The 27,537-nt window shown below is 37.5% G+C and overlaps 1 protein-coding gene across 2 annotated transcripts in view; it reads right to left on the bottom strand.

Moving 5' to 3' along the window:
- Nucleotides 1-27,097, bottom strand: part of atrnl1b (attractin-like 1b) — a 109,052-nt gene extending 81,955 nt beyond the window's left edge. For both annotated transcript variants that reach the window (XM_048171138.1, XM_048171139.1), the window contains exons 1-12: nt 25,950-27,097; nt 12,453-12,536; nt 12,057-12,170; nt 9,841-9,969; nt 9,378-9,586; nt 7,232-7,406; nt 6,726-6,813; nt 4,638-4,893; nt 3,815-3,998; nt 3,546-3,700; nt 860-944; nt 568-779 (exon numbers count right to left, since the gene is read on the bottom strand). In XM_048171138.1, coding sequence (XP_048027095.1) covers nt 568-779; nt 860-944; nt 3,546-3,700; nt 3,815-3,998; nt 4,638-4,893; nt 6,726-6,813; nt 7,232-7,406; nt 9,378-9,586; nt 9,841-9,969; nt 12,057-12,170; nt 12,453-12,536; nt 25,950-26,185 — 1,927 coding nt within the window. In that variant the 5' untranslated portion in view covers nt 26,186-27,097. The remainder of the gene's footprint in view (nt 1-567; nt 780-859; nt 945-3,545; nt 3,701-3,814; nt 3,999-4,637; nt 4,894-6,725; nt 6,814-7,231; nt 7,407-9,377; nt 9,587-9,840; nt 9,970-12,056; nt 12,171-12,452; nt 12,537-25,949) is intronic.
- Nucleotides 27,098-27,537: the final 440 nt, after the last annotated feature.

Here is a 27,537-nt window from a genome sequence, read left to right as displayed (position 1 = left end):
TCCAGCATCTTGCCATTATTTCATAGAACACAGTCTTTATCTCATACGATTTAATTTAGACTCCAGGTTCATATTTTTTCCCTTGCCACTTGAGATTCCGCAGTGGCAAACAGCGGTGAAGAAAACACTGAGACACACACGCAACATAAACAAGGCCAGCGCTGCCAGGGATTATCCCAGCATGTGCCTCTCAAGACCTCAGGTTTGAATTTCAAATCAAACACAACAAAGCCAAATATTGCATTGGCTGGAGGTCCACACACTCACTCTCAAAGACTCAGTTCTGGCTGGTTTTGTGTGATTGGTTGTGTTCTGACATGTGGCAAAAGATCAAACAGACTGGCAGTCCTGCAGAGCAGAGGAGAGCTGTGGGAAACTGTCCACTGTGTCTGCTTCAGACAGCTTGTGCCCCCTCCATTACTCTCTCATTAACACAGCCAGTGCACAATGTAGCAGACAAACCCGAGGGCTTAGATCAATACACACAAGACTGATTCCTTGGCCTGGGCACGGTAGAAAATGTTTTAGCTGAGGGTGGTAGCCTCTACAGCACTTCCAGATACCTACCAGCTTTGGCAGGGCAGAACGGAGCAGGTGTAGTACTGTTAGTGAAGCTAGGCTCCCAGGACACACAGCGGCCCCCTTTCCAAACACAGCGCACGCCAGGGCCTGCGGCCTCGCAGCGCTCCTGCCCCAGGAAGGCCTCACAGCTGGGCGGCCTGTATATCAGTACGTCATTCAGAAGGACACTAGAGAAACCCCCAAACACATACATGGATCTAGAAAGAGAAGAAGATAAAGATGGTTGAGTAGACGACAACATTTTGTGAGAGTTTGTGTGTGGGGGGGCATTTCTCACCCATTACTGGTTACTGCTGTATGTCCAAAGCGATTCACGTCTCTGTGCAAGTTTGGTTTGGGAAGGACCTTCCATTCGTCACATGCTGTAAGAAAAAAGGCACATGGAAAATAAAACATTTATGACTTTTTCATGACCTTTCCATTTATTTGTGATTAGGGTAGAACCAGTTTAAAAATTATTTGCTCAAAAATTAGACATCACTATGCAATATATTAATACCTTAGATCACAGAACAAGTACAAAAATGTATTTTCCCGAAGGGAATCTCCATGAACTTAATTTCCATGACATGGAAAAAAAATTCTCTGATATTTTTCTGGCTTCCCTAGTAAAAAAACTAAAATATTTAAAATACATTTATTTCATTCTAAGTATAGTTCAAATATATTAACATATTTAATGACATATCGCTTCAGACTTACTGATATAAAAATTATAATTAAACTTTATTTGGAGTACTACTTGTGCACAATGCACATTTCTTAATATTAAGCCTAAAATGTGTTTTAATGTCAATATTGATAAGGATTGCATGAACTCTGAATAATATTAGTCTTTAAATGCAGGATATTTAAAGTGTACCTAAAGTATACTTGCAATAGTTCCACTTTAGCACAATCAAATATACATAAGTATATCTTCAGTTGGACCTCAGCATTACTTCCGCAATATTAAAGCACATTAATTACAAAATTAGTTGTTTAATTTAGCAGACTTTAAGTATACCAGTTTAGTATTAGAGATCGACCGATATGGGTTTTTCTATAGCCGATGCCGATGCCGATTTTTAGAGGTCAGGGTCAGCCGATGGCCGATATGTGCTGCCGATTTTTAGGGCCGATATCTTGAAGTTTTCCCCTTCATTTGCATGCTAAAATGTCACACTAATAATAAGTGGATGCACAACATTTCTAAACTTAACATTATTTATTGAATACTGACTTGAACCATCTCTCAAATCTTAATCTTTTTGTGCACTGCACTGTATTAAAATAAAATATTTATCCAAAGTTAACCAAACAAATCAATAAACTGACCAAGTATTAAATATATAAAACAGGTAGGCTAATATAAACAAAATCTGTCAATCATTTACATAATTTTTAGAGCATTTATCAAGCAGAATTTTGTTGGAACATAAATGTAAACTTAAATAAACATTTAAATAAAATAAAAAAACTTTATAAATAAAAATCAATTAAAAACGTTGTCATGTTGCACAGCCTTGTATGCATGAACAGTTCTAAACTCTTACTGATTTCTGACATTCTTGACGGTTAACGTTAGACAGGTTTAATGAGGATAATTGTGCGGCATATATATAGACATTGGTCGGAACACATCACTTTATTAGGCTGATGTCCATTTTTATTCGCATTACACAGTTGATGGAAACACACGCAGATGTGCATATTCTTGAGCTGAATTTTCATTAATGCAAAGTTGGATGGAAACCCGGCTATTGTCTGCATCAAACCATGCTTCCAAACAAATGTCATACACTTCATGCCCAGTGGCGTAGCGCAAATCCGCACGGCCCCCTCGCGAGCCGAAAGTTTCAACCATGAAGGGGAGCCAATGGATATCATACAAGAAGCAACGTGCAAACTTTGCGGAAGAGTTATGCCGGTAAAAGATCGACCTCGATCAGTATTCAAAGTGAAAGTAAAAGTGACGGAGCTGCCTGATGCTGCAGTAACAGAGCATTTTTCCTCAGAGACGAATTTCAACATAACATGCTGATAACGGTAGCCTATATAACTGTCTTAATTTATTCCATTATTTATCTTGTGGCCCGTACATATAGTGAAACAAATGAGAAGAATAGTATTAAAAAGCTTGTTTTAAAATGTTTAAAACATTTTCAAAGAGGAGCTGATAGTCTAATCTTTTATTAGTTATGCGGTGTGCGATGCGCTGTGAAAAATAACACAGGGCTGCCCGCGGACGTGCCTGGCTTTAAATCGGCGCTACTAAACACGGATATCGGCCGATGCCGATATATTAAAAAAAGACAAATATCGGCCCGATATATCGGCCGACCGATATATCGGTCGACCTCTATTTAGTATACCAAAAGTACAATTGCAGGGTATTTTTTATTAAGAACATACATTTGTAAATATATTAGTATAATACTTAGCAGGAAATAAATGTATTTCAAATACATTTTAGTATATTTATTTTTCACTAGGGTTTCCATATGGGAATGTTGACAACTGTACACTACCGTTCAAAATTGGGTCAGTAAAATTTTATTAAGACATTAATACTTCAGCAAGAATACATTAAATTGATCAAAAGTAAAAGACTTTTACATCATTACAAAAAAAAAATCTATTTCAAATAAACACTATTCTTTTGAACTTTCTATTCATGGAAGAATCCTAAACAAAATTAACAAAAATAGTAAGTAGCACAACTGATTTCAAGATTGATAATAATGACTGAAGATTGCAATAATGTCTGCTAAAAATTCTGATTTTTAAAACTCATTGAAATATTTAAAAAATAAACTGTAATAACAGTATTTAACAATATTAGTTTTTGCTGTATTTTTGATCATATAAATGCAGCCATGGTGAGCATAAGAAACTTCCTTCAAAAGCATTAAAAATCTTAACGACCTCCAACTTTTCAACGGTAGTGTATGTCAAAGGTGTAGCAAAGTACCAGCACAAACCAATGTCATAGGCGAGAAAGTCAGCAGAGAAGCACTTGGCTCCATTGCTAAGAGAGGTGTCATTATGGGTATTTCCTCCAAAGATGAGTAGAGTTCCTCCAAGCAGCACAGACGAATGCAGGTAACGCGGGTAACCGCTTTCCCTAAGAATCGTCCTGCGACACACAACAAGCATCATTCAAACTGTTGCACCAAAACTGAAACTAACTGAACTGCAGTCTGTTCCTTTACAATTGACTATTTTTTTCCTTGAATATGTGCACTCTTACCAGGTGCGGGTCTGGACCTCATAGCGGTAAAGTTCATCCACCAGGCCGTATTTGTTTGCTGGGAGAGATTTGTAGCCTCCGTGGACGTACAGGCTCTTGCTACCGCTGTCGTACACACTGCTGTGGCCATAACCACCCTGAGCGATCGCTCCTCTAGTCTCTGGCACCAGCCAAGTGTTTGTTCCTGTGCACAGAAACAAAATAACTTACTTGCACCTTTAAGTTAAGGATTTTCTTTAAACGTGAAACACATTTTTAATCTCCATAACCAGTCTGCGGAAATTTTACATTAAGCATCGTTTCGGTACAATGACTGGAATAACAATGAGTTACCTAATCCCAATAGAATATGGTTTGTGGTATGAGTTCACAACACTTGTACAATCACTTGAGAACATAAAGATTATAGTGTTATATAGAGTTTAGCAGGATTAAAAAAGGTACAGATTATTCAAAAGCTTCAGTCTGAGAGACAGAGTCTCTGGATACATAATTTGTTTATTGCTCTTTGCAAAGAACCACAGCTCCATCTACTGGATCACTGGTGTACAATAAAAAATCAAATGGCATATATTCTCAAAGTGAAGTACTAAAATTAGTAAAACTGAACTAAGAATTAAAGCTAAATATTAAAAAATTAACAAATGGCAAATGCACTTAAATTCAAACTTAAACTAAAACTAAAATGGAAAATATAAAAATAAAAATAAAACTTATTTCAAAATATTACTAAATACTATAATAACACTATGCACAACCCAAAATGTTTGGGTACTTTCAGAACCTTTCAATCCAAATCAAATACATTCAGTCAGTCACTCACTGATGTTGTACTCCTGAACATTGCTGATGTAGCTGTAGATGGAGGAGTAGCCGAAGATGACCACCATCACCACATCACCGTTATCCAGCTCAACTATATGGGCGGAGTGGCCTTCCACAGCATAGACCTGCCCGTGGGCTGGAACACTGGGGAACTTCTGTGACCACGTCATGCCAGGTATGTTAAACACCCACAGTTCATCTGTTACATTACTGGCACCCATCTCTAACTTGCCTCCAAACATGTAGATGTCATCCTGAAAGAAAGAAAAATATTTTTGAATCTACTGGTAAAGTTCCCCTATATTTGTGTTAATATGTGTAAACGCATGTGATCAATATGTTAAATTTCATTCTGTTCTGTATATTTTCTTAATTCTGGTCACTTTTTCAAGAGCATTTTCACTTCCATTCAAAAGTTTTTTTGGGTTTTTTTAAAATGTTTTTGAAAAAACTCTCTTATGTTCATGAAGACTGCATTTATGTGATTAAAAAAAAAACAGTAAAATCAGTAATATGAAATATTATTACAATTTGAAATAATTGTCTTCAATTTTAATACATTTTAAAATGAAATTTATTCCTGTGATGGCAAAGCTGAATTTTCAGCATCATTACACACACACATATATACATACATATACATACATATATATATATATATATATATATATATATATATATATATATATATATATATATATATATATATATACATATATACAGTACAGTCCAAAAGTTTGGAACCACTAAGATTTTTAATGTTTTTAAAAGAAGTTTCGTCTGCTCACCAAGGCTACATTTATTTAATTAAAAATACAGTAAAAAACAGTAATATTGTGAAATATTATTACAATTTAAAATAACTGTGTACTATTTAAATATATTTGACAAAGTAATTTATTCCTGTGATACAAAGCTGAATTTTCAGCATCGTTACTCCAGTCTTCAGTGTCACATGATCCTTCAGAAATCATTCTAATATGCTGATTTGCTGCTCAATAAACATTTATGATTATTTTCAATGTTGAAAACAGTTGTGTACTTTTTTTTTCAGGATTCCTTGATGAATAGAAAGTTCAAAAGAACAGCATTTATCTGAAATACAAAGCTTCTGTAGCATTATACACTACCGTTCAAAAGTTTGGGGTCAGTAAGAATTTTAATTTTTATTTTTTTGAAAAGAAATTAAAGAAATGAATACTTTTATTCAGCAAGGATGCATTAAATCAATCAAAAGTGGCAGTAAAGACATTTATAATGTTACAAAAGATTAGATTTCAGATAAACACTGTTCTTTTGAACTTTCTATTCATCAAATAATCCTGAAAAAAAATATTGTACACAAATATTTTGTACAATTGTACACATTAAATGTTTCTTGAGCAGCAGATCAGCATATTAGAATGATTTCTGAAGGATCATGTGACACTGAAGACTGGAGTAATGATACTGAAAATTCAGCTTTGCCATCACAGGAATAAATTACTTTGTGAAATATATTTAAATAGAAAACATTTATTTTAAATTGTAATAATATTTCACAATATTACTGTTTTTACTGTATTTTTAATTAAATAAATGTAGCCTTGGTGAGCAGACGAAACTTCTTTTAAAAACATTAAAAATCTTAGTGGTTCCAAACTTTTGGACTGTACTGTATATATATATATATATATATATATATATATATATATATATATAGAGAGAGAAAAAATTCAAGTATTTTTATGGTTGAGTTTAATTATCATTGAATCACAACAAATATTAATTTTTATCCTTAATAAATAAATAGAAACACTAATGCAAAGACCATAAACTCCACGTCAGCTTGTCTGATGTCTGATTACAGCCATAATTTGTGGAGAATGTTATTTTTATTCTATTTATTGCAGAGAAGAATAAGTGTTGTTGCAGGATATTCTTCATTGTATAATCGAAGCAGATCTGTACCACATTGTAAATACAGACCTAATCACTAATCAGCTAAATAGCCTTGTTCACTCATCCTGACACTGATTAAAGCCATTTAGCTTAAAGAAAAAATATTGTTACTAAATTCTTTGTAACATTTCAACACTTATGTTACCCGATATAGTGCCAACGAGTGTCCGTATCTCGGCAGAGGTCCGCTACTGATGGGTACAGTGTTCCAGATGCCACTTTCCAGATTATAACTGCAAAGAAAAAAAATAGTTAACACCCTAACACAAGTTCATTTCCATATCTAAAGTGGAAAAAACATAGTCCAGACTGAGATGGCTTCAGAATTACACAAATGACTTCCAGTAATTAGTACTTTCTCCAAAAAAGTTACATTCCAAGTTGACTGAAATGCCATAGACACAATGTCGGAATTGCTCCTTACACAAAGAGTTCCCTATGAGAATAATCAGACTCACAGCTTCTACCTTCAAACTGTCAGATTAATCAAACTCTACTCCTACCACAGGCTCACATTGATTTATCATTAGTATTAGTACTGATGTTTTATTTTTAGATTATCGCCCTTGTATGGAAGCGCTTATGCAAATAAGCCATTTGCATATGATGAACTGGGTTATGCTGTACACAGCGCTCTGAATTACCACTTACTTGAGAATCATCTGAAAGTTGCTGTAGTTAAACGTGTAGCCACCGACGACCCACATGACTTTTTCCTGCACCACTGTCTTATGGGATGCTCTTCCCAGCGATGCTCCAAAAGGCTTCACTGTGGGCATGATCCAGTAAGACTCCGTGGAGGGCACTGTTAGTGAGCAGTCTGGACCTAAGAAAAAAGAAACGGACAACTAAATTGCTGGTACAATCATCTAAGGGCAGAGATTCCCAAAACGGGTCTTCACAGACCCCTGGGGGTTTGCGAGGGAACTGCAGGGGGTTGAAAAGCTAGTAATTAAACTAAATTTAAAATAAATATAGGTGGCTTCACAAATATTCAAAATAAAACTAAAATCGCTATATAGCTTAGCATGATTTTCAAATCAAAGGCTGTATTTAATTAAATAAGTTTGCCTGTTAATTAATTAAATACGGCTGTTGCGTGTTTCAGATTGAAAAGCAGCACCGTGTTACACTCATGTTGTTTACAGTGTTTTCAACGTCAGAGCGGCTCGGTTCAGAGTAAATGCTGCTTCTCGTGTTCCCTCTATGTATGTGCAGTGAGTTTAATGTGCATTTTGGGAACAAAATGTGTGCTAGGTTCACTTTATGTACACATTCGCACAATTTCCAACATTTCTGTGAATAGAAGTTTACAGCATTCCACCAAAATAAAAGCTTTAGGATTTGAATGTTTGAAAGTGAAGAATTTAAGACATAAAAATGAGTATAGGCTTGATGCCGAAGGTCACATGAACAAACAGGAAAACAGGTCTCATTGCATCCGCTTGTCAGGGAAAGTGTTAAAGGCAGTATGAACTGACACCGATATCTATGGCCTTTTAAGGTATTCAGCTAACTTAGCTAGTTCTTTTTTTATTGTTATATTATTTATATTATAGCTAATTGTTAGTGAGAAGAAGAAAAATAAAAACTTTTAGATATAAATCTGAATATGCAATAGATATCAGCTATGCTCATCATTGCTCACTCCTTTGAAGGTATCTTGAGTAAAACAGCTATTTATTTAACGAAGAACATACAAAAGACCTGAACCGGAAGCAATGCAACCTGTTTTACAGAATACAGAAGTTTGTTGCACATAACATTACACAACATTATTTTATTCTACATTTGTAATATAAAATAATTATTCTAATTAACAATAAAATATTTTTTGATTTTACAGGACAATTATAATTTAAAACAGTAATATATTTATATAATTCATTATATAGTATTTATTATTATTATTATTACTACAATAAGCACAATAATAATGCAGCCCTATATATATATTCAAATAAAATTCAAATAAAAATGTACTAAAAAAAGATTATATACTTTATCTGTTTACTAGCATGTCATGTTACCATTAACCAACATCAGAGAACCATGTTATATTAACTGAAAATGTCAGGGGTACTTCAAATAAATATTTTATGTCTAAAGGCCAATTCACACTGGGCCGACAGATGGCAAAAAACACTTCGTCGGGTTTTGTCGGATCAGTGAGTTACCCCTGACAGTGTCTATTGGCGTCTGTCGGAGATTTGTTTTCGCCGACTGAACATGCCGAATCAGTGCTTGTCAGGTCGTGGAATGTCTGAGATGTGATGTACTGTTATCTGGTGATTGTCTGCATTGGTGCAGTGTGAATTGGCCTTAAGGGGTTCAGTTGACCAATAAGTTTGGGAGCCCCAGATAGGTAACATCCATCTCATTATATTTTTTCATTATCCACTTATGAACGGATGACCTAAACAGAGCAGTTTTGGCAGCTTCTCATGGTCATTACTATGAACATTCACATTTCCTGTCTCTCCTCAAATCTAGCTTAGTGTGAAGTTGGCCAGAAAACTCATTAAATTAACCTCAAGACATCCTGATGTCAATGCTCTATCACACTTAATTGCGCTTTGACACTTTGTGACACTGTGGCAAAACCCCAATGAGGATGCTGCAGTGATGCAGAGGTGCACTATTAAAAATCAACACCAGAGTGAGACAAACCACATAACAACAAAACCTACCCGAGACGCAATGCTCTGTTGGGAGCACAAAACTGGAAAGGTCTCTGACTTCACGGCATCCTGTAGAATACAGTAGGAGTGGAAATGAAAGTGGAAGTGAGTAGTACCTTGCCAGCTGTCATTGCACACGCAGAGCTTTTCCCCGGTGAGGTCACAATAGCCGTGATCGGGGCTTCCACAGTTGTTCCTGCAGTACGGGATGTCACAGGCCTCACCCTTCCAGTACTTATCGCATTCACAATACACACGGCTCGCTATCGAGTTCCCCGAGGTGCACTTCCCGTGGCCAGAGCAGTTATTTGGACATGAGTTGATTCTGTCAAGGGAGAGATGAAGAAAAAAGGTTGTAAAAGCAAACAAGGGGGAAGTCAGTACAGAGATGTACAAAAGGAAGCCTGAAATGGAGGAGGGTATAATGAACAGGACTAATCTGTAATTACACTGAGAATATAACATGCACAGAGGCGCTAAAATTAAGACCTCTGTGTGATTGCGTGTTAAGAAATTAACACCTGACCAAATCAGCAGGCTTTCATTAACTCTGTTGTCCCAGCGTGGGTGAATACTCACGAGTAGAAGATTTCAAATCCCGTCAGGTTGTAGGCAGCATCGCTAAAAAAGTGCAGGAGTGCGTAGCCTGAGTTGGTCTCCACTTCAGGGACGGTCTCGTTCCCTTTCACTTCGGGGACAATGAGGCCACTGTGGAACAATTACAAAAAAAAAAAAAAAAAAAAAAAAAGAAGCAGGTTAGGAAATGTTCCCACAATCTTCCTTAACAGCAGTAACTTATTCCATTTGTTATGCAGTAAAGTGAAATTTTCCTGTGACTCTAGGATAGAGGTTTTTGAACTTGGGTCCGAGAGATGCAAAGGAGTGATATGGTGTCCACCAAAAACATAAGACAAATGGAAAACAAAATCTATTATTAGGGCTGTCAAAGTTAATAAGTTGACAAAATATATATTAACATACTGCATTTATTCAGGTTTATGCACTACCGTTCAAAAGTTTGGGGTCTTTATATTTTTTTAAGTAGTCTAGGCTGCAAAAATACAGTGGAAAAAAATCAATAATTTTGTGACATCATTAACATTCAAAATAAGTGTTTTCGAAATGTATTTTAAAATGTAATTTATTCCTGTGATGAGAAAGCTGAAAATTCTTTTGTAACATTATAAAGGTCTCTACTGTCACTTTTGATCAATGTAATACATGCTTGCTAAATAAAAGTCATTCAAATAAACAGTATAGTGTAGATCTAACATTAAAGGGGATGTATTATGCCCCTTTTCACAAGATGTAATATTAGTCTCTGGTGTCCCCAGAATGTGTCTGTGAAGTTGAAGCTAAAAATACCCCACAGATCATTTATTATAGCTTGTCAAATTTGCCCCTATTTGGGTTTGAGCAAAAACATGCCTTTTATGTGTGTCTATGGAGTCAAATTAATGCCAAAAATAAAGTTTTGCAAAAAAAAAAAAAAAACTGAGCAATAAAAAAATGTTTTGCAGAATTGCAAAGGGAAAAAAAAGTATTGAGCAGAAAAAATAAGTTTTGCAAAGAAAAATAATAAATTGCAAAATAAAATAATGTAGTGCAAAAATAAAAATATAATCAATTACAAAAATCAATGACAGCTGTAATCCTATTTTAAGTTTGCCACATATTTTTCATGCTCAAACCTACTAAATCATTTGCAACGGTCATTTTATTCTGTGTTTCAGTCAAGCGTGCGCTCACGATACCGGTTTTCCTTTGCGCTGCACTTTTCTGCGCGGTTCTCTTTATGGCACTGGTTTGACGTGGGGGTGGAGTCAAGAAACGGGGGCACGCCCCCGCGAAATACATTGGAGGTCATTGATTTTTGTAATTGATTATATTTTTATTTTTGCACCATGTTTTTTTATTTTGCAATTTATTATTTTTGTTTGCAAAACCTATTTTTTTCTGCTCAATACTTTATTTTTCCTTTGCAATTCTTTATTTTTGTTTGCAAAACATTTTTTATTGCTCAATTCTTTTTTTGTTTCGCAAAACTTTATTTTTGTGCAAAACAACAACAAAGCTGGAAAATCTCACACAGCCAAAATGACGATTGTCAGTAGTCTGAGTCAGAGTCGGACACTGATGGAGAGACTCAGGAAGAAGTTACAACTTTTAAAATGCAACTGGACTTTTCTGAATGGTTAGCGGATAAATATATGTAGTTGCTTGCAAAAATAAAATGGAAACGTGCAGATTAAGGGGCGGTATTATTATTATTATAATAAGATTCCCTTCCTACGTCACAAAGGGAGTGAAATCTGAGAGGCTCATTTTTTAACATGCTTGCCGAGAAAGGCTTGCCAGAACAAAGTTAGTGGGTTGTCCTTTTTCACGTTTTCTGGGTTGATAGATGCACCGGGGACCCGATTATAGCACTTAAACACGGAAAAAGTCAGATTTTCATGATAAGATAATTTAATTGTGTACAGAAAATCAGATATTCTGTTAAATTAATACAAAATAAACAGGAATTATTTATTTTGATAATTTGCTTTGCCATTAGTTTAGTGACAATAAAAATTACAATTAAAGTAATTTTTATAACAACATGTTGTCTTTATAATAAATAACTTAATATTTCTCTCACACAGTATAAATGGGTCTTTATGTGAACATACATAGCTGCCATTATATTTTAGGAAGGGGGTTCATCATACTTATAGGGGTACTTAGCACCAAAAAGTCTATAAAAAAAAAACAAAAAAAACCCTGCTTTAGTCAGTTGTAGAAAACACACTCACCTGAAGACAGCAACTAAGGGAGCATAAATAGAGTCTCCATCATAGACGTACATGTGGTCCCAGCTACATTCGGTTGCAAAATGGTTAAATCGTAACCTCAGGACTGCGTTTGGGCTGCAAAACAAAGGTGATGACATAATGCTTAAGAATGTGTTGCTGGCTGCATAATCCATTATGAGAACATATTACAGCAGACTCATTTCTGCCAAGTCTGAAGGGTGCAAGGCGGAATGCGCTCCTCCAAGCCTTTTCTGGTAACCCAACACAGAAGAAAACACCCTTGTAAGGGCTGCTGAAGTCTATTTAAATAGGGGTTATGCAAGAGGGAAGTGTAGGTACAACAAAACCGTGTCAAACTCTGGTGAGAAAGAGAGAAGATGACAGAATAACACTTACTAGCCCTCAATCAGCCAGGTGCACTTTGTTTTGTACTTGTAGTTGATGGGGCCATCTGTTAGGTACCCAGACGGCTCAGTCAACCTGAAAAATAAGATCAGAGTTGCTGTTCACATCAAATCGAGCCAGAGGGACAAACAGAACAATGCTATGTGTAAGAAAAGAAGCCAGAGGCGTTGCAGAGAAGTGCTGTTTGTATGCGCAATGATGAAGCTGGTTTCTGTGGTTACTTATGGCCATATGGACACAGGCTTGTGTGGGAGCAGATCCACAATGATTCACTGCTGCAAATGTGCTCATGACACAGGCCTAACCAATCAGTTGCCTCTCCCTCCGGACTGCAACAGAGCCATCGGGCCCACAGAGTGACAGCGCTTGGATCCATATTGCATCACCACGGAACACTCAGGGCCTGTCTGTGTCGCGGACGACATTAACCGCGCTAAGCTGGCGGCATTGTTTGCCCAGACAAGGCCTATTGTTTGTAGATGCCGACTTGAAGGGACGCATCCTCATAAACAATGACCTCAATATTCCACAGACACACTCTTAATTGAACACGTTATTGCTGCTCGCATAGCCAAACACTTCTCGGGCCGAATTCTGCAAGGTCATCAATCTAAGTGACATTGCCGAGAGCTTCTGTCCTGCTCATCTGTAAGTGAACAAAAAGAAGAACTGAGCTACTGTTGCACAAGCAATCTTAGAGTGGACCAGAGGAAGCCAACACAACGCATCAATATTCACATATCATATCTTAGCATTACTATGATACTTAAAAGTTGAGATTTCTATGCCAAACAGAACTGCAACTATTGAAATATTCCTGTGTACATGGTAATTAGTGTATTCAGAAAAAGATGTGCGTTCATTAACTGTTGTTCTCTTATGGAAAAACTGGAGATGCTCACTATCATTCTATCATGTTACATTTTTGTAATTCTGCACAGTAACTGAATAAGCTCATTAATTCTCATTCATGTCCCTGACAACAAAAGAATGTCCTTGAGTCTGTGCCTGTCTGTTTATATTTATCCGTTGATTTCTTTTAATGTCTAATGTGATTAAATCTGTCTCCTTCTCACACCACAAATGGGTTTTCTTGCAAAACGTTTCACAACTTCCTGTATCACATCAACAATCTAACTGACTGGTATACATTTTCTCATCTACTTTGGCTTTAGGATAAAAAAAATAATTTTGGACACTTCCTTCAAGTCTTCCATTACAGTGTATATCAGAACCAAATAAGGTGTTATGTCACATCACATCAGAATTATGATTAATACAAGAAGATTTATAGAAACCTTTTTTTTTTTCTTGATTTAGTTGTCAATGATGTCAACATAATGCACTTCAAAAGTTTGGAAACAGCCTAAGCAAAGTGGGATTTTGGACAATGTCATCATAAATCCTTTTCATTTCTTGGAACAAATTAACTTACTGAAGCAATTATTTAAAGCAATAGCCATTTATTATTACTTAATAATAACCATATACCACTGTTCAAAAGTTTTGAATCAGTAAGATAGTATAATGCTTTTGAAAGAAGTCTCTTAAAATAGTTCACCGAAAAATGAAAATGTAATTTATTACTCACCCTAATGTCGTTCTACACCCGTAAGGCCTTCATTCATCTTCAGAACACAAACTGAGATATTGTTGAAGAAATCCGATGGCTTGCATTGAGAGCAAAGCCATTCCAACTCTCAAGGTCCATAAAGGTTTGTTTTGAAATCGGCCCATCACTAGATATTGTTAAAAAGTCGTTATTTTGTTTTTTTGGCGCAAAAAAGTATTCTTGTCGCTTTATAATATTAAGATAGAACCACTGAACTCACATGAACTGTTTCAAATATGTTTTTAGTACCTTTATGGACCCTGAGAGTTTGAATGGCTTTGCTCTCAATGCAAGCCACACAGAGCGTGTTCACTTGTGTTCAGAAGATGAACGAAGGTCTTACGGGTGTAAAACGACATAAGGGTGAGTAATAAATTACATTTTTTAATTTTTGGGTGAACTAATCCTTTAAGCACACAAAGACTGCATTTTTTAAAATCAAAAATACAGTTAAAACAGTGAAATATTTTTACCATTCAAAATAACTTTTTTATTTTAGGATAAGAAACATTTCTTATTATCAATAGCTACATTTTCATTACCCTTCAAATTGCACAAACTGACGTTGCAAATGAAAATACGGCCAATGGAAACACGTCAATGGAAACTCCCATAAATCGCAAAAATCAGGCAAAAATCTAAAAAAGGTATATTTCACAAAACTGCAATGGAAACAGTTTTTTCGCCTTTACAGGTCATCTGGCGTACGTATAAGTCAATCATTCTTTAAAGTAGGGATGGGCATTTCAAGCAAAAATACTATTCGAAGATCGCTGGGAATTATTCGAATATTATTCGAAAATCGCACCCCTCCCCCGCATGCACGCATCACGCATGTATAGGCTACACACACATAAACGGTAAGAGAGAGGGAGAGAGACCATTCACGCTTTCAATGTTTTTTTCACGGTCATTCATAACGGTGTGGAGCAGACTGAAAACGCTCGCTCTCCGCGCCATTATGACGACCGTGCGGCCGTGAGCCTTTTACTTTCACTTTCAAATTGGCGCCTATCCGGTAGCAGCGATTGCTTGAATGCTGGGTTCATTGTTGTTTTTAATGAAAAGCACAACAACAAAGCAGAACAATGACAAACCCACTTAAATGGACGCTTTTACATTTTGATTTGAAACCAAAACTTCCACCGTCGTCTTGTCAGTCAAGAGTGAGGCGAAGTGAGGTGAAATCTGACTGACTATTGCTGATTTGTGCTGCGACTCTCGTTCGGCTCGCGCTGAATTGAGTTGACACATTTAGATTTTAATTGTAGTGTCTGTTCTCTTACTGAATTAAATGATTTTTATTACTATACAAAAAAAAAAAAATCAAAATCAAAACGACGGTCGGTGGCGGTGCCGTGAGCAAGTGATGACACCGCCTATTGCAGCAAGCCTATCTCAAGCCATAATGATTTTAGGCTGCCTAAACGCGTAATAACATATTGTGAACAGACTGAATGACGGCACTTATGTTAAAATTAATTGTAATGTGTCTGTTATATGCCACACAAGTCTAGTGTGCGTGTGAGGCAATGTCTGAGCTGACTGACAGCTTTTAGGTGCGCTATTGGCAGCGTGCGCCACCCTCTGGTTACAAGTCACCACCGCATCAAATGGGGAATTTTTTAAAGACGATAATCACACAACCTATTCGATATTCTATAATTAAATCAACTAATCGAATATTCGAAAATCGTGACAAATCCCTACTTTAAAGGCAGCGGTATGATTGGACACGAAGACGAGACAAAGTTCTTTATTAAACTCATAAAAGACAAAATTACGGGAAAACTGGAATGCCACAATTTGTTAAGACCTCGAAGCAGATATGGGGAAACACCTCTTATGTAGCTGCTCTCAAGTAAAACAGTTGTGCTTAGGGCTGGGCGATGTATCGAATGCTTTTGTCGCGCGCATTTCTTCAGTAAAGCCGGTTCCCTGATTACCGCTAAATCGCCATCACCTGCTTTCAAATGGAGCGGCATTTAATAGACAGAGCCGTAGATCACTGATAAGCCACGCAATATTGCGTTCAATATCGACGGCGATACATATCGATATTGATCGCGATATTGCGTGGCTTATCAGTGATCTACGGCTCTGTCTATTAAATGCCGCTTCAAAAAGCATTCGATACATCGCCCAGCCCTAGTTGTGCTGCTTAATATTTTTGTGTGAATGTGATTTTTTTTCTCCATAATTCTTTGATGTATCGAAAGTCCAAGAAAACTGCATTTACTTGAATGTTTTTGTAACAATTTAAAAGTATTTACTGTCATTTTTTTAATCAAAATGTATTCTTGCTGAATAAAAGTACTAATTTCTTTCAAAAAAAAAAAAAAAACGCACTGACCCCAAACTTGTGAACACTAGTGTATACAGTAGAGTTACAATCAGACTTTTTTCTTTTTTGAAGATAACCAAGTCAGAACAACTTTTTTGCTGAAAGTTAATTTTAATTTTTGCTGAAGCCAATTAGAACACACTTTAGATGGATTACACATTTATGTTTAAAAAAATGCTTTAATAGTTTGTGTTCCCTTATCATTGCAACATCATCACAACATTATAAAGATGCTGATATTGTCCAGAATCTCACTTTTTGACATTTAAAAAAACCTTTTAGGGTGCTAGTCTGAACATATCCAAATTCTGTAATTCTTTAAATAAAAACTAAATTCATAAATGTCCACCACAATGCAAAGTGACAACAGCCTGCAAACAAATCTTTGATTTTTGCACCTGAATTTGTAGTCATTTCTTTCAGTCTGTGAATCGTTCCTCACTTGAAGTAAAGAATTTCTTCACAACAAAATTTCTGTGACATACAGCCAACCTTAATGCAAATGCTAAAAACCAGGCATTCTTGCAACATTCTTGTTGGAGGTTAAATCGTAGCCTATTAACAGGCTATTTCTCCACTCTGTGCTCTCTATAATCAGACAGTGAGATTTTAAGAGTGGTTAAAAACAGTAATCACGGTGCACCACTTCCTGTGCCGGGGAGGACATCCCTCAGGCTGAATGTTGGAGAGAGTGATGTTTCTTTGTGCGGGCACATACTCAGCGGCCCAGAAGAGAGGCAAAATAGGCAACCGTAGGTGAGTCAACAGTTAAAATATTCACCAGGTTTTCATGCATATTTTATAGGCCAGTACCAAAGCAAAAATATCCACCAACAGGCAGGATTAATACCTGTCCCAGCGGCTTTGAAGTTGCACTTGGCAAGGTTCGCTTCGCTCAGCCTCGCTCAAAGGCTGGCCTCAGGCATTCAGAAAGGGACGGGAAGGGAGTTACATCTGCAGAAGAGCCGATGCAATATTACAAAAACAAAGACTTGTGTGCTGAAGGTAAATAGGGTCTGAAAGGTGCAACTCAGCACTGCAGTAAGCCATACTCAAATGTTGACACTTAGCAAAGTCCAATTAGAGAGGGCCTCTTCGTCAGCTAACTCAAGCCCTGTTTCCTGCCACGTGAACAGGAGTCCACTGATATCTGCCGATCACTTCCTGAACCTGCCTCTCTTCACAGCCCTTGTCTTCCTGTAGTCGGTGTGTTGCCTCCCACCACTTGTTCGTTTAGCTGTTGTGTAACAGGAAAGCTGTTTTTAGTGGCAGTTTGATGTGGAGGCAAGGACACTAGGTTAGGACTGCTGAACAATTCAGGTCTGTTCATTTATTTAAAGTTGTGGTTTTATCTAGCGTGTATTTTCTCCACCGAACAACCTTTTAACTACAAATCAGGACTATGTACGCATCATTATAAACATGTAAATGTGATTCTACCACATTTGACTTACAATTCAATCAAAAACACTGAGGAGCTATATTTAACCTCACTGAGCAAGCAAGATCAAATGTACAACAGCAAGATCTGTTCATAAGGAGTTGAGAAAGTGACTCCATTAACAGCTGTGAGACACTTACTGACAAAGGGGATTTTAGAGTGGAAGCACCATTTCATAGGATTCAAACACTCCTTGTTATTGTCCAGGATGTTTGGGTGAAGTGTGATACAGGGGACGCATCCACACAGTGGGTGAATGACAGAGCTCTTCGTATTACAAATGATTGGATCTATGCTTGATCCAAAGCAAAAGAGATTTTAAATAGATTTCATGTTGCCTCCGATGGACTCACCTTTGTCCAACCTGCCTTACCTAGCTAATACAGGAAAAGGGGCAGTTATGGCCTAATGGTTAGAGAGTCGGACTTGTAACCCAAAGGTTTCGAGTCTCAGTACCAGCAGGAAGGGGGGAGTGAATGAACAGCACTTTCTTCCACTCTCATTACCCACAACTGAGGTGCCCTTGTATTTTATAAATGGTAGTTGAAATAAAATGATGTGTGAACTCAACCAATCAGCTTGTTCAGCGCCCAAGTCCCACCCCTGAAAGTTCTGGAACTTTGAAAAAGTACTACCTAGCGAGCAGGTCCTTACTGAGGGGGAAATTTTTACACAGAACTTCATTTAGATCCTGGTTCCAGTGGTCGAAACACACCGAGTACCACCCCAAAGTCTCTAGTTCCTGGGGAAAGTTCCTGCGGTGGAAATGCAGCTTAAAGGCAGGAGCACATCAAGCCGACGCCAACAAACTAGTGGTGATGAAAGCAGACTGCGCGGTTGGCTCATGTCGGCAGCGTCTGGGTCCAAAGGTGCCCTGACAAACCAAACCGACGCTTGACAGCCGACGGCCAAGCAGCATGTCCATTCTGCGCCTACGTAAGATGAAATGCCTTTCTGCACCAGCAGGTGGCAGTAGCTGAACAGCCAATCAGAATGATCAGTAGGGCTGGGCGATATATCACATGCGATTGTCACGCGCATTTCGTCAGTAAAGCCGGTTCCCTGATTACCGCTAAATCGCGGCATTTAATAGATAGAGCCGTAGATCACTGACAAGCTACGCAATATCGCGTTCATTATCGAAGGCGATTCATCTGCGATAATGAACGCGATATTGTGTAGCTTGTCAGTGATCTACGGCTCTGTCTATTAAATGCCGCTCCATTTGAAAGCAGGTGATGGCGATTTAGCGGTAATCAGGGAACCGGCTTTACTGACGAAATGTGCGTGACAATCGCATGCGATATATCGCCCAGCCCGAATGATCAGATAGCCCTGATGGACCGACAAGCTCCGACGGCGATTCAACATGTCGAATGGGCTGAAAAAAGCAGACAAGGACCAACTTCAGCCGACGGTGCTGAACACACTGAGAAAACTTAGTCAGCCAACATACAAAAACGGCGACGGCGACCGTCGGCTTGGTGTGTTCCTGCCTTAAGAGATATGTTGGAAACTACCAGGAACTTTCTCGTATACTGACTTTGATATACTGTGTAAGATAATAATCAGCCTTTCATAAACCATAAGCACATGAAATTGAAACTAATTTTAAAAAGATAAAAATTCTACACACTTGAACAAAACCTTCCAGTGTCTGACTACTAGACCTGCAGTTGGTCTAAGCAAAACAATCTGTTAGGCTTGTTTGATGAAGATGATGTAGCTTACATTGCACATCCATAAAGATCAGACTAAAAATAGTGCACAGATCATGACGACTGGCTTGGCTTAACACAAATGCCAAATCGTTTCACCAACAACTAGCTATTCAGCAGTCTAGAGCACACATTATTTTTGAATACCCCTGACATATTTCAAATAGATGTTTGCACAGGGGTAGCTGACGTACGTTGGGAAGCTGACACGTCCTGTGGTGTTAAATATTATACTCATTCTAAAACCATTTGAATTTTTTTTTTTTTTTTGCTAATTCTTTTATAATTATTATGCATGCATCTTATATGACATATTAATGGAGATACTAATAGAATATTTGTACTTTTTAAAATGCATCTGTCATACAGCAGGACCATCTCAAATGAAGAGGGTGAAAAGGTTAAAAACAAGAAAAGAAAAATTATAAAAATAAAATAAAAAAAAGTAACCAGGTACAGGAACTATGTCACATATATATACTAGGGGTGTAACGATACGCTCAGGTCACGATACGATACGTATCTCGATACGGAGTTCACGATACGATACGTATCACGATATTTTGAACAAAATGAAACTGAAATTCAAACAAGATTTATTAAAAAAACATGAACAAATTTCAATAATTTTCCTTGTTGTACATACAAGATCACATTTCAATAAAATAAATAAATATAAAATTTTAATAAAAACCTTCTGTATTCAAATTAACAGTTGAATAGGGCTGTCTGTCACTGAAAAAAAATGTTAAATTTAACATGAACTTAGAATTATGAATAGGGGCCGTTCACATATCGCGTCTAAAAACGCGTGGAAGGCGCGGCCGCACCGCTTCTCCTTCTTTCCAAAGCGCTTGCGCTCCCGTGGCGTCGGTCGTTGCTATGCAACCATGAACTGAGCTCTCTAAGAGGATCAGGATGTTTCTGCAAAGGATAAATGATTTCTAGCCCTTGCATTAGTTTTACTACGAGATATATTGATGGAGATAAGATATAAAAACCACCATGTACAGCTATGATCAGCTGTTCGGCTGAGCTTTTGATGTTTTGTTACGGAAAGGCCATAGCTGATCGGTTGATTCTTGTCACACGACCTGCGGTGCGCTTGCGGCATTCTGAGAAGTTGAGAATTGCACGCGCGTCGCGACCGCGTTGATCCCTTTATGAGCGCGCCTGCCGCGCGGCTACATTTGAAAATAATAACTGACTTGCACGCGGAAAAGACGCAATATGTGAACGGCCCCACAGAACTTCTTAAAGCAAAGCATCGCAAGCGTCTTTTGCTTTTCTGTGAGCACAGCCGTTGCTGTGCACTGCGGTGAAAGAAAGCCACGACGTTTCTCACGCGACCATGCAAGAGACTGACATGAGAAACGTTTAAACCTGCTTGCAAGATTCAATGTGTGCCCGAAACACTTACTGAACTAGAGAGCTGATTGAGACACACCATTTACGATAAATCGTTACACCCCTAATACTTATAGTAATTTAAAAATGTGGTAGCATTGGATCTGGACAGGAAGGATAACTCTGGGAGTTGGAAGGGGTGTGTCGCGATTCTGCCTTCTCACATCGCGATACAGGTTCGTGGACCTGCGTATCGCGATTTCGGTTTCATATCGCATATCGTTACAGCCCTAATATATACAGATTTTATCAGTGGTGTAAAGTGTCTGAGTAAATGTTATTACTGCTGTAATATAATTAGTTGTTCTTCTAAACCTGTATTCCATAGTATATTATGAAAGTCAATGGGGCCTTGTATCTTGTATCATATCAAATATATTAGCAACTTTTACTCTCAACTTGACTACATTATTGAATAAGTATATGTACTCTTTACTCCAACATTTTGCATGGCTTAGGCTTTGACTTTTCTAGGCTTTAAGTTATTTTATTTATCCAATATACTGAAGAGACCTTTTTGAAGGATATCAGTTTACTTATGCTCTTTTCGAGTACTTGAGCTTAACTGAGACCTGAGTGTCTGTAGACATTTAAGAGGCTGTTGTGTCGATTGCAATATTGATGAGCTCAGTTTTATTTCGACTTTAGAAAATAAACATGCTTGCTCTCCTGTTTCTTGTTTTTCACTGGCATGACTCTTAGGTGTTACTGACTAGTGCATCTTTGAGCCTAAGTAAAAAATACTTAAAGGTGCCCTCGAATGAAAAATTGAATTTATCTTGGCATTGTTAAATAACAAGAGTTCAGTACATGGAAATGACATACAGTGAGTCTCAAACTCCATTGTTTCCTCCTTTTTATATAAATCTCATTTGTTTAAAAGACCTCCGAAGAACAGGCGAATCTCAACATAACACCGATTGTTACGTAACAGTCGGGGTGTACGCCCCCAATATTTGCATATGCCAGCCCACGTTTCCAACATTATAAAGGGCATTAGACAAGGGCAGCCAGTAACGTCTGGATGTGCACAGCTGAATCATCAGACTAGGTAAGCAAGCAAGTACAATAGCGAAAAATGGCAGATGGAGCAATAATAACTGACATGATCCATGATAACATGATATTTTTAGTGATATTTGTAAACTGTCTTTCTAAATGTTTCGTTAGCATGTTGCTAATGTACTGTTAAATGTGGTTAAAGTTACCATCGGTTATTACTGTATTCACGGAGACAAGAGAGCCGTCGTTATTTTCATTTTTAAACACTTGCAGTCTGTATAATGCATAAACACAACTTCATTCTTTATAAATCTCTCCAACAGAGTAGCATTAGCCATTAGCCACGGAGCACTATCAAACTCATTCAAAATCAGAAGTAAACAATATAACAGTATACAATACTCACATAATCCGACGCACGCATGTCGCATGCATGACGAACACTTTGTAAAGATCCATTTTGAGGGTTATATTAGCTGTGTAAACTTTGTTAAGGCACTGTTCAAGGCAAGCGAAGCTCTGTGGGCGTGGACCACGGGATTTAAAGAGGCTGCAGCATAAAATCGGCGCGTTTATAATGATGCCCCAAAATAGGCAGTTAAAAAAATTAATAAAAAAAAAATCTATGGGGTATTTTGATCTGAAACTTCACAGACACATTCAGCGGACACCTTAGACTTATATTACATCTTTTAAAAACATAATCTAGGGCACCTTTAAGTACTGTTAAAATTAGATACTCTAAGACTTTTACTCATTGCATTGAAATTGGTGACTTGTAACTTGTAACATTTTCTTGCCCCGCCAAAATTTTCACTGGCCCCACAACAAAAAATTAGTAAAAGTAAAAAACAAGAAAATGGGCCTATAAAATAAGACAAGTTATTGTTTTCATTGTCTTTGTTACATTTAACCTCAATAAATATGGTTATGCACCAAAAGCTAGATTAACTTATATTTTAAATATTGTTAGACAAATAAACAATAAGTAATAAAATGGTAACAAATAATCAAATTACGAGTAATAGCACAAATAAATACAATAGAACAAACATATAAATGAAATAAACGGTGCTTTTCAAGATTATCATGTAGGTTTAAGCAGGAGATTTTCAGGTACAGAAATTGTGATCTAATGTATAACAATAGAATAGATTAAACTTTATTAAAGTTAATCAGTCAAGAGCAGTAACAGATGCATAAAAATGTTTTTAATGTTGAAACTATAAAACGTTAAATACTGTTATTTGAAATTATAAAAAAAATGAAGACACTTTAAATGTGAAATTAAACCCGCCAGTAGGTGGCAGCGAATCACTGTTAATGAGCGAATCATTGAGATTCAACCGATTCATTCAAACAGCTGATTCATTAAGTGTTGCTCAAAGACGCAAAACAATGCCGTGGACTTTTGAACTATTTTCATTGGCGAAATAGAGCTAAACAGACGATTTGGTGTCTAAAATGTATTTTTGCCCCTTATCTTGAATTCTGGGGGGAATAATAAACGCATTTTAATAGACTAAATCACGCAGTGAAAGCATGCACTTTAAATATGCACGCGCACTAGTCTAACCTACTAGACTACGTCACGTAGTGTATGCGTGCACTCAATGGGTGTGTTTTTGTGTGTTTTTTGTAAAGTGGGGGACATACTCGATAATATCAGGTCATTAAATCAACAATTACGATATCATAGACGATATATAACGCACACACTACAGCACTGGCCCGATCGAGCAAGTGACCGTTCTGTCTACTGTCCCGAGCGTCGTTCACACTGGCCCCGGGCCATCGGGCAGTCCTTATTGTCGAGCCCTATACTGGGACCAACCACCTGAGGGCGATCGAGATGCTTTTGGCTTCAATTTTCAGGACTTGTGCGGCACGCACGCTTGTTTTTAACATCGAACACGTCCCAAATTTGCGAATGCCTTTTAAGAGAGGCAGCTTTCCATGCATGTACTCTGGCAGTATGTAGTTCCTTTTCAGGATATATTGCGCTCAACTCTTTTAAGCACGTCTAACTTTTTATATTCTCATTCATGCATTTCATCACTCTTAAGTGTCAATAGTGCTATATTACATACCGCGATATAGCAAAATCACTATCATCATGCCGCCCAACCCTACTCTAATTATAAAGATAATTTCAAGAGAAATTACATGACATGAAGGGTGACATTCTAAAATCCATGTACACAGCAATCCACATCAGTATGGCAGATAATGGCACTATAAAATACTCAAAATTATTTACACAGACAATATATAAACCATTTAAGGACAAAAAACACATTTAAATAATTTCATTTAAATCAATTTTATCTATACTTATAAACATCAGCACAATTTATATGCAACTTTAAGTCTACTGAATCTGAAACTTAATTTACTGTGGTTTCATCTCCAGTCTAAATGAACACTTCAAAATACAGGAAAATAACACAAGGAAGTTACATCATTAGATGGCACAACATCAAAAAGCCACAGAACGCCAACCCATCTCTGAGCAAGATTAAGGTTTAGGCTATGACATTGTTACTGCTCTAGAAATTTCTAAATCACTCACTTTTAACAGCAAAGTTGACTCTAGGCAGGTTACTTACATAGTGACTAGAAAATTATAAATTACCTTCATTTTCCTTGTTATATTTTAACTTTGAGCAGACACAGACTGGTCTCGATCTACATTATTAAAGCCCTATCATGAAAGGAGATTGTTGTTTATGAGCCTGAAACCTAACACAGGCCATTAATAATTCTGCATCCTCATAAACAACATCTGCACATGCAAGCCATGTTCAAAACAATGGAGTGGTACACCAGGCACAGTTTCTATCCCATGTATCCACTTAGCTAGTCTTTATAACGACAAACTGTTATTTGTCAAGGTGACAGCCTTTGTTGTTTGATCATGCATCTTGTGGAGCAGCAGCTAATGGCCAGTATGACAGAGTCATATAACTCCCTGGTCTTCTTAGTATTTCCTGGTCACCTGGACCAGCATGGAAGCTGCAAAAATAGCCAAGTGTATCAAAACATCAACGGAGACCACCTCCTTTCATCCAGCCATTGTTGTTTTCAACCTTTGTTATACAGGTCTGGGTGTCAGTATAAAGTTTAGTTTGAGTGACAGCACTTATAAATGCCAAGAGCATCCTCTCAGCTGCTTCTAAGATGGAGTGAAGAGAGATCTTTGTTGCACCCAACCAGAGTGGGATGCTATTTTAAGATACAGGAGTGCAGGAGCTTTGTTCAAGAGTTTCATTTATCATACAGCTGTCAAGCTGCAATCGTTTAAAACTAAATCATGTCTGCCCACAGTAACTTTGACAAAGACCCAGAATTAATAAAGACAGTATAGTAAATGTTTGAAAACTCTCATCAGATCATCTGTACAATTAGTTAAAAACTACTAATCTATAACTGTGTAAAGTAAATGTGTGACCAGCAAGAAACCATCAAATTAGAGCATCCAGTTTTTCAGTGCTGCTTTATAGAAACCAGAGTGTAGTAGGCCTAAATGCTTAGCAAACTTAATTTATGTGTGCTAAAAGTACAAAACTTTAATTCAACTAAACTGTGCCAGGACCCACAGGATTTGCCAGGAGTATACCAAGAAAGATTTCAATGTGGAAATGTAATTTATATTTTCAGCCATATGAAAATAGTCTGAAAGGAGGGACGAGTCAAGAACAAATGCCCCTCGTATCAGTTTTTAACCAGATGGTGCACATATGTGAAAAGTCCCTTTCAATTTATCAAAAATTCTTAGACAAATATGAATATCCAATGCTTCAAATCATTAACATACACATAGTATACAATAACAGACCTTTAAATGCTTAATAAACTAACTAACAATTAAAGAAATCACATATATTTGATGCTTCCATGTTCCTCTTGAGCTGAAAACAGGTTCAAATGTCTCATACTCTTAAATGTTTTAGTAAATACTCACTTGAATCTTCCCTGGCAGTGTTGACATTGGTCACCAACCCATCCACGATCACAGACACAAGATCCGTTCACACACCTGCCTGACAGACAGCTCTTCTCACAGGGTTTAGATGGAGAGCCGTCTGATATCAGCACCAGGGAGAACATCACACAGAGCCATAAATATCTCTGCATGCCCTGCAGTCTCTGTCTGACCAGAAACAGCTCAGGTCTGAGCATCCTCTTCCCAGCATTCATGGTTTAAGGATGCTGCTGCTGCTGCTGCTGCTGTTGAATTGGGTATCAATATCTTAGGGCCTTTCTTCCCTGCTTACTGGTGCCCAGATTGTTTCAATTATAACAGCAGGGGTGATCCGTTCACTTATAGATCATGAATATTCCTTAAACATCAGCGATCGTTTCCTGAAATCTAGGCAATCGTTTAAGGGAAAACCTCCAGATCCGAGTGTGATAAGATAAAATCAGCATAAACACAGGCATATTAAATCAACTGTCTCGCCTCATTGTGTTTCTGAACAAGAGCAGGAATTTCCTACGTTACCTCCTGCAGTTACAGGGCTGGAAAATAATTCCCCATAACATTGAAAAAAACCTTTCCTCCCAGATCATTACCATAACTCAAGAGATGGGGTATTTCCAGCTTTAAAGAATCATATTATTCAACGGTCTTATTCTGATCCCGTCCGCAGCCATTTTAAAGCGTAAACATTCAGCTGGCTGTTCAAATACACTGCTTGTGTGCTTTACAGCCTTTAAACCTTGCGATTTTCGTGGCTAAACGTTCATATGCCACGGGAAAACAGGCTAAACGGAGAAGGTTTCGGAGTAAAAAGCATCCTTTATAACCGCAGCAGCCAGTAACATGGATGTTGTTTCTGCTGTTGTCCGTTGCGCTGAGGGATTTGGAAAACCTGAGGTACTATCCGTTATCCGCATATTCTTTCGCTGTTTTTCAGGCTCAACGTAATAAACTCCTTGTCAAAAGTGTCGAGCCTCAATATGGATATATATCCTCTTCGTCCCCGGGCGCTGAAAACCCCTCAGTACGCGAATTTTGGCCCCCTCGACCACCGTTTAAGCTCCCATACTACGAGCAGCTCGCGCTGGCTGCTCCTCAGATTGGAGCAAACTCAACACGGAGATGTCCGCGCATGCGCAATGGGAAGGGGATATATTTAAAGAGACAGGAGGCCAGTGCGTGCATCCTTAGAATGCCCATTGCAGTACTTGAGAAGCTTCATTAAACGTTTTGTGTCATATTTTTAGGAAATGCGTGAAAACATAACTTCCTATTTCTGTTAAAGTTTTTTTTTTTTTTTTAGAATATATTTCCTATTTCCCATGTAAATAAAGTTGACTTGACGGCCAGTCAAGACAACAAGATAGCAAGCACTTAATTTTACCTACATTGTAACAATTGCAAAGAACAGCCCATCATGCTCCAGTACACTGAGTGCAGTAAATGTAAACATTTAAGTTAACAAGTTGCTAAATGAGAAATTCATCCTAATACTAAATTAGGATTCTATCCTCACTGACTAGGTTTTATGACCCAGATTCCCTTCACACTTTCTAGCCTACATCTTAAA

This window comes from Megalobrama amblycephala, linkage group LG20 (assembly GCF_018812025.1).
Source record: "Megalobrama amblycephala isolate DHTTF-2021 linkage group LG20, ASM1881202v1, whole genome shotgun sequence".
NCBI lineage: Eukaryota > Metazoa > Chordata > Actinopteri > Cypriniformes > Xenocyprididae > Megalobrama > Megalobrama amblycephala.
This window is presented reverse-complemented; position numbering and strand designations above follow the sequence as displayed.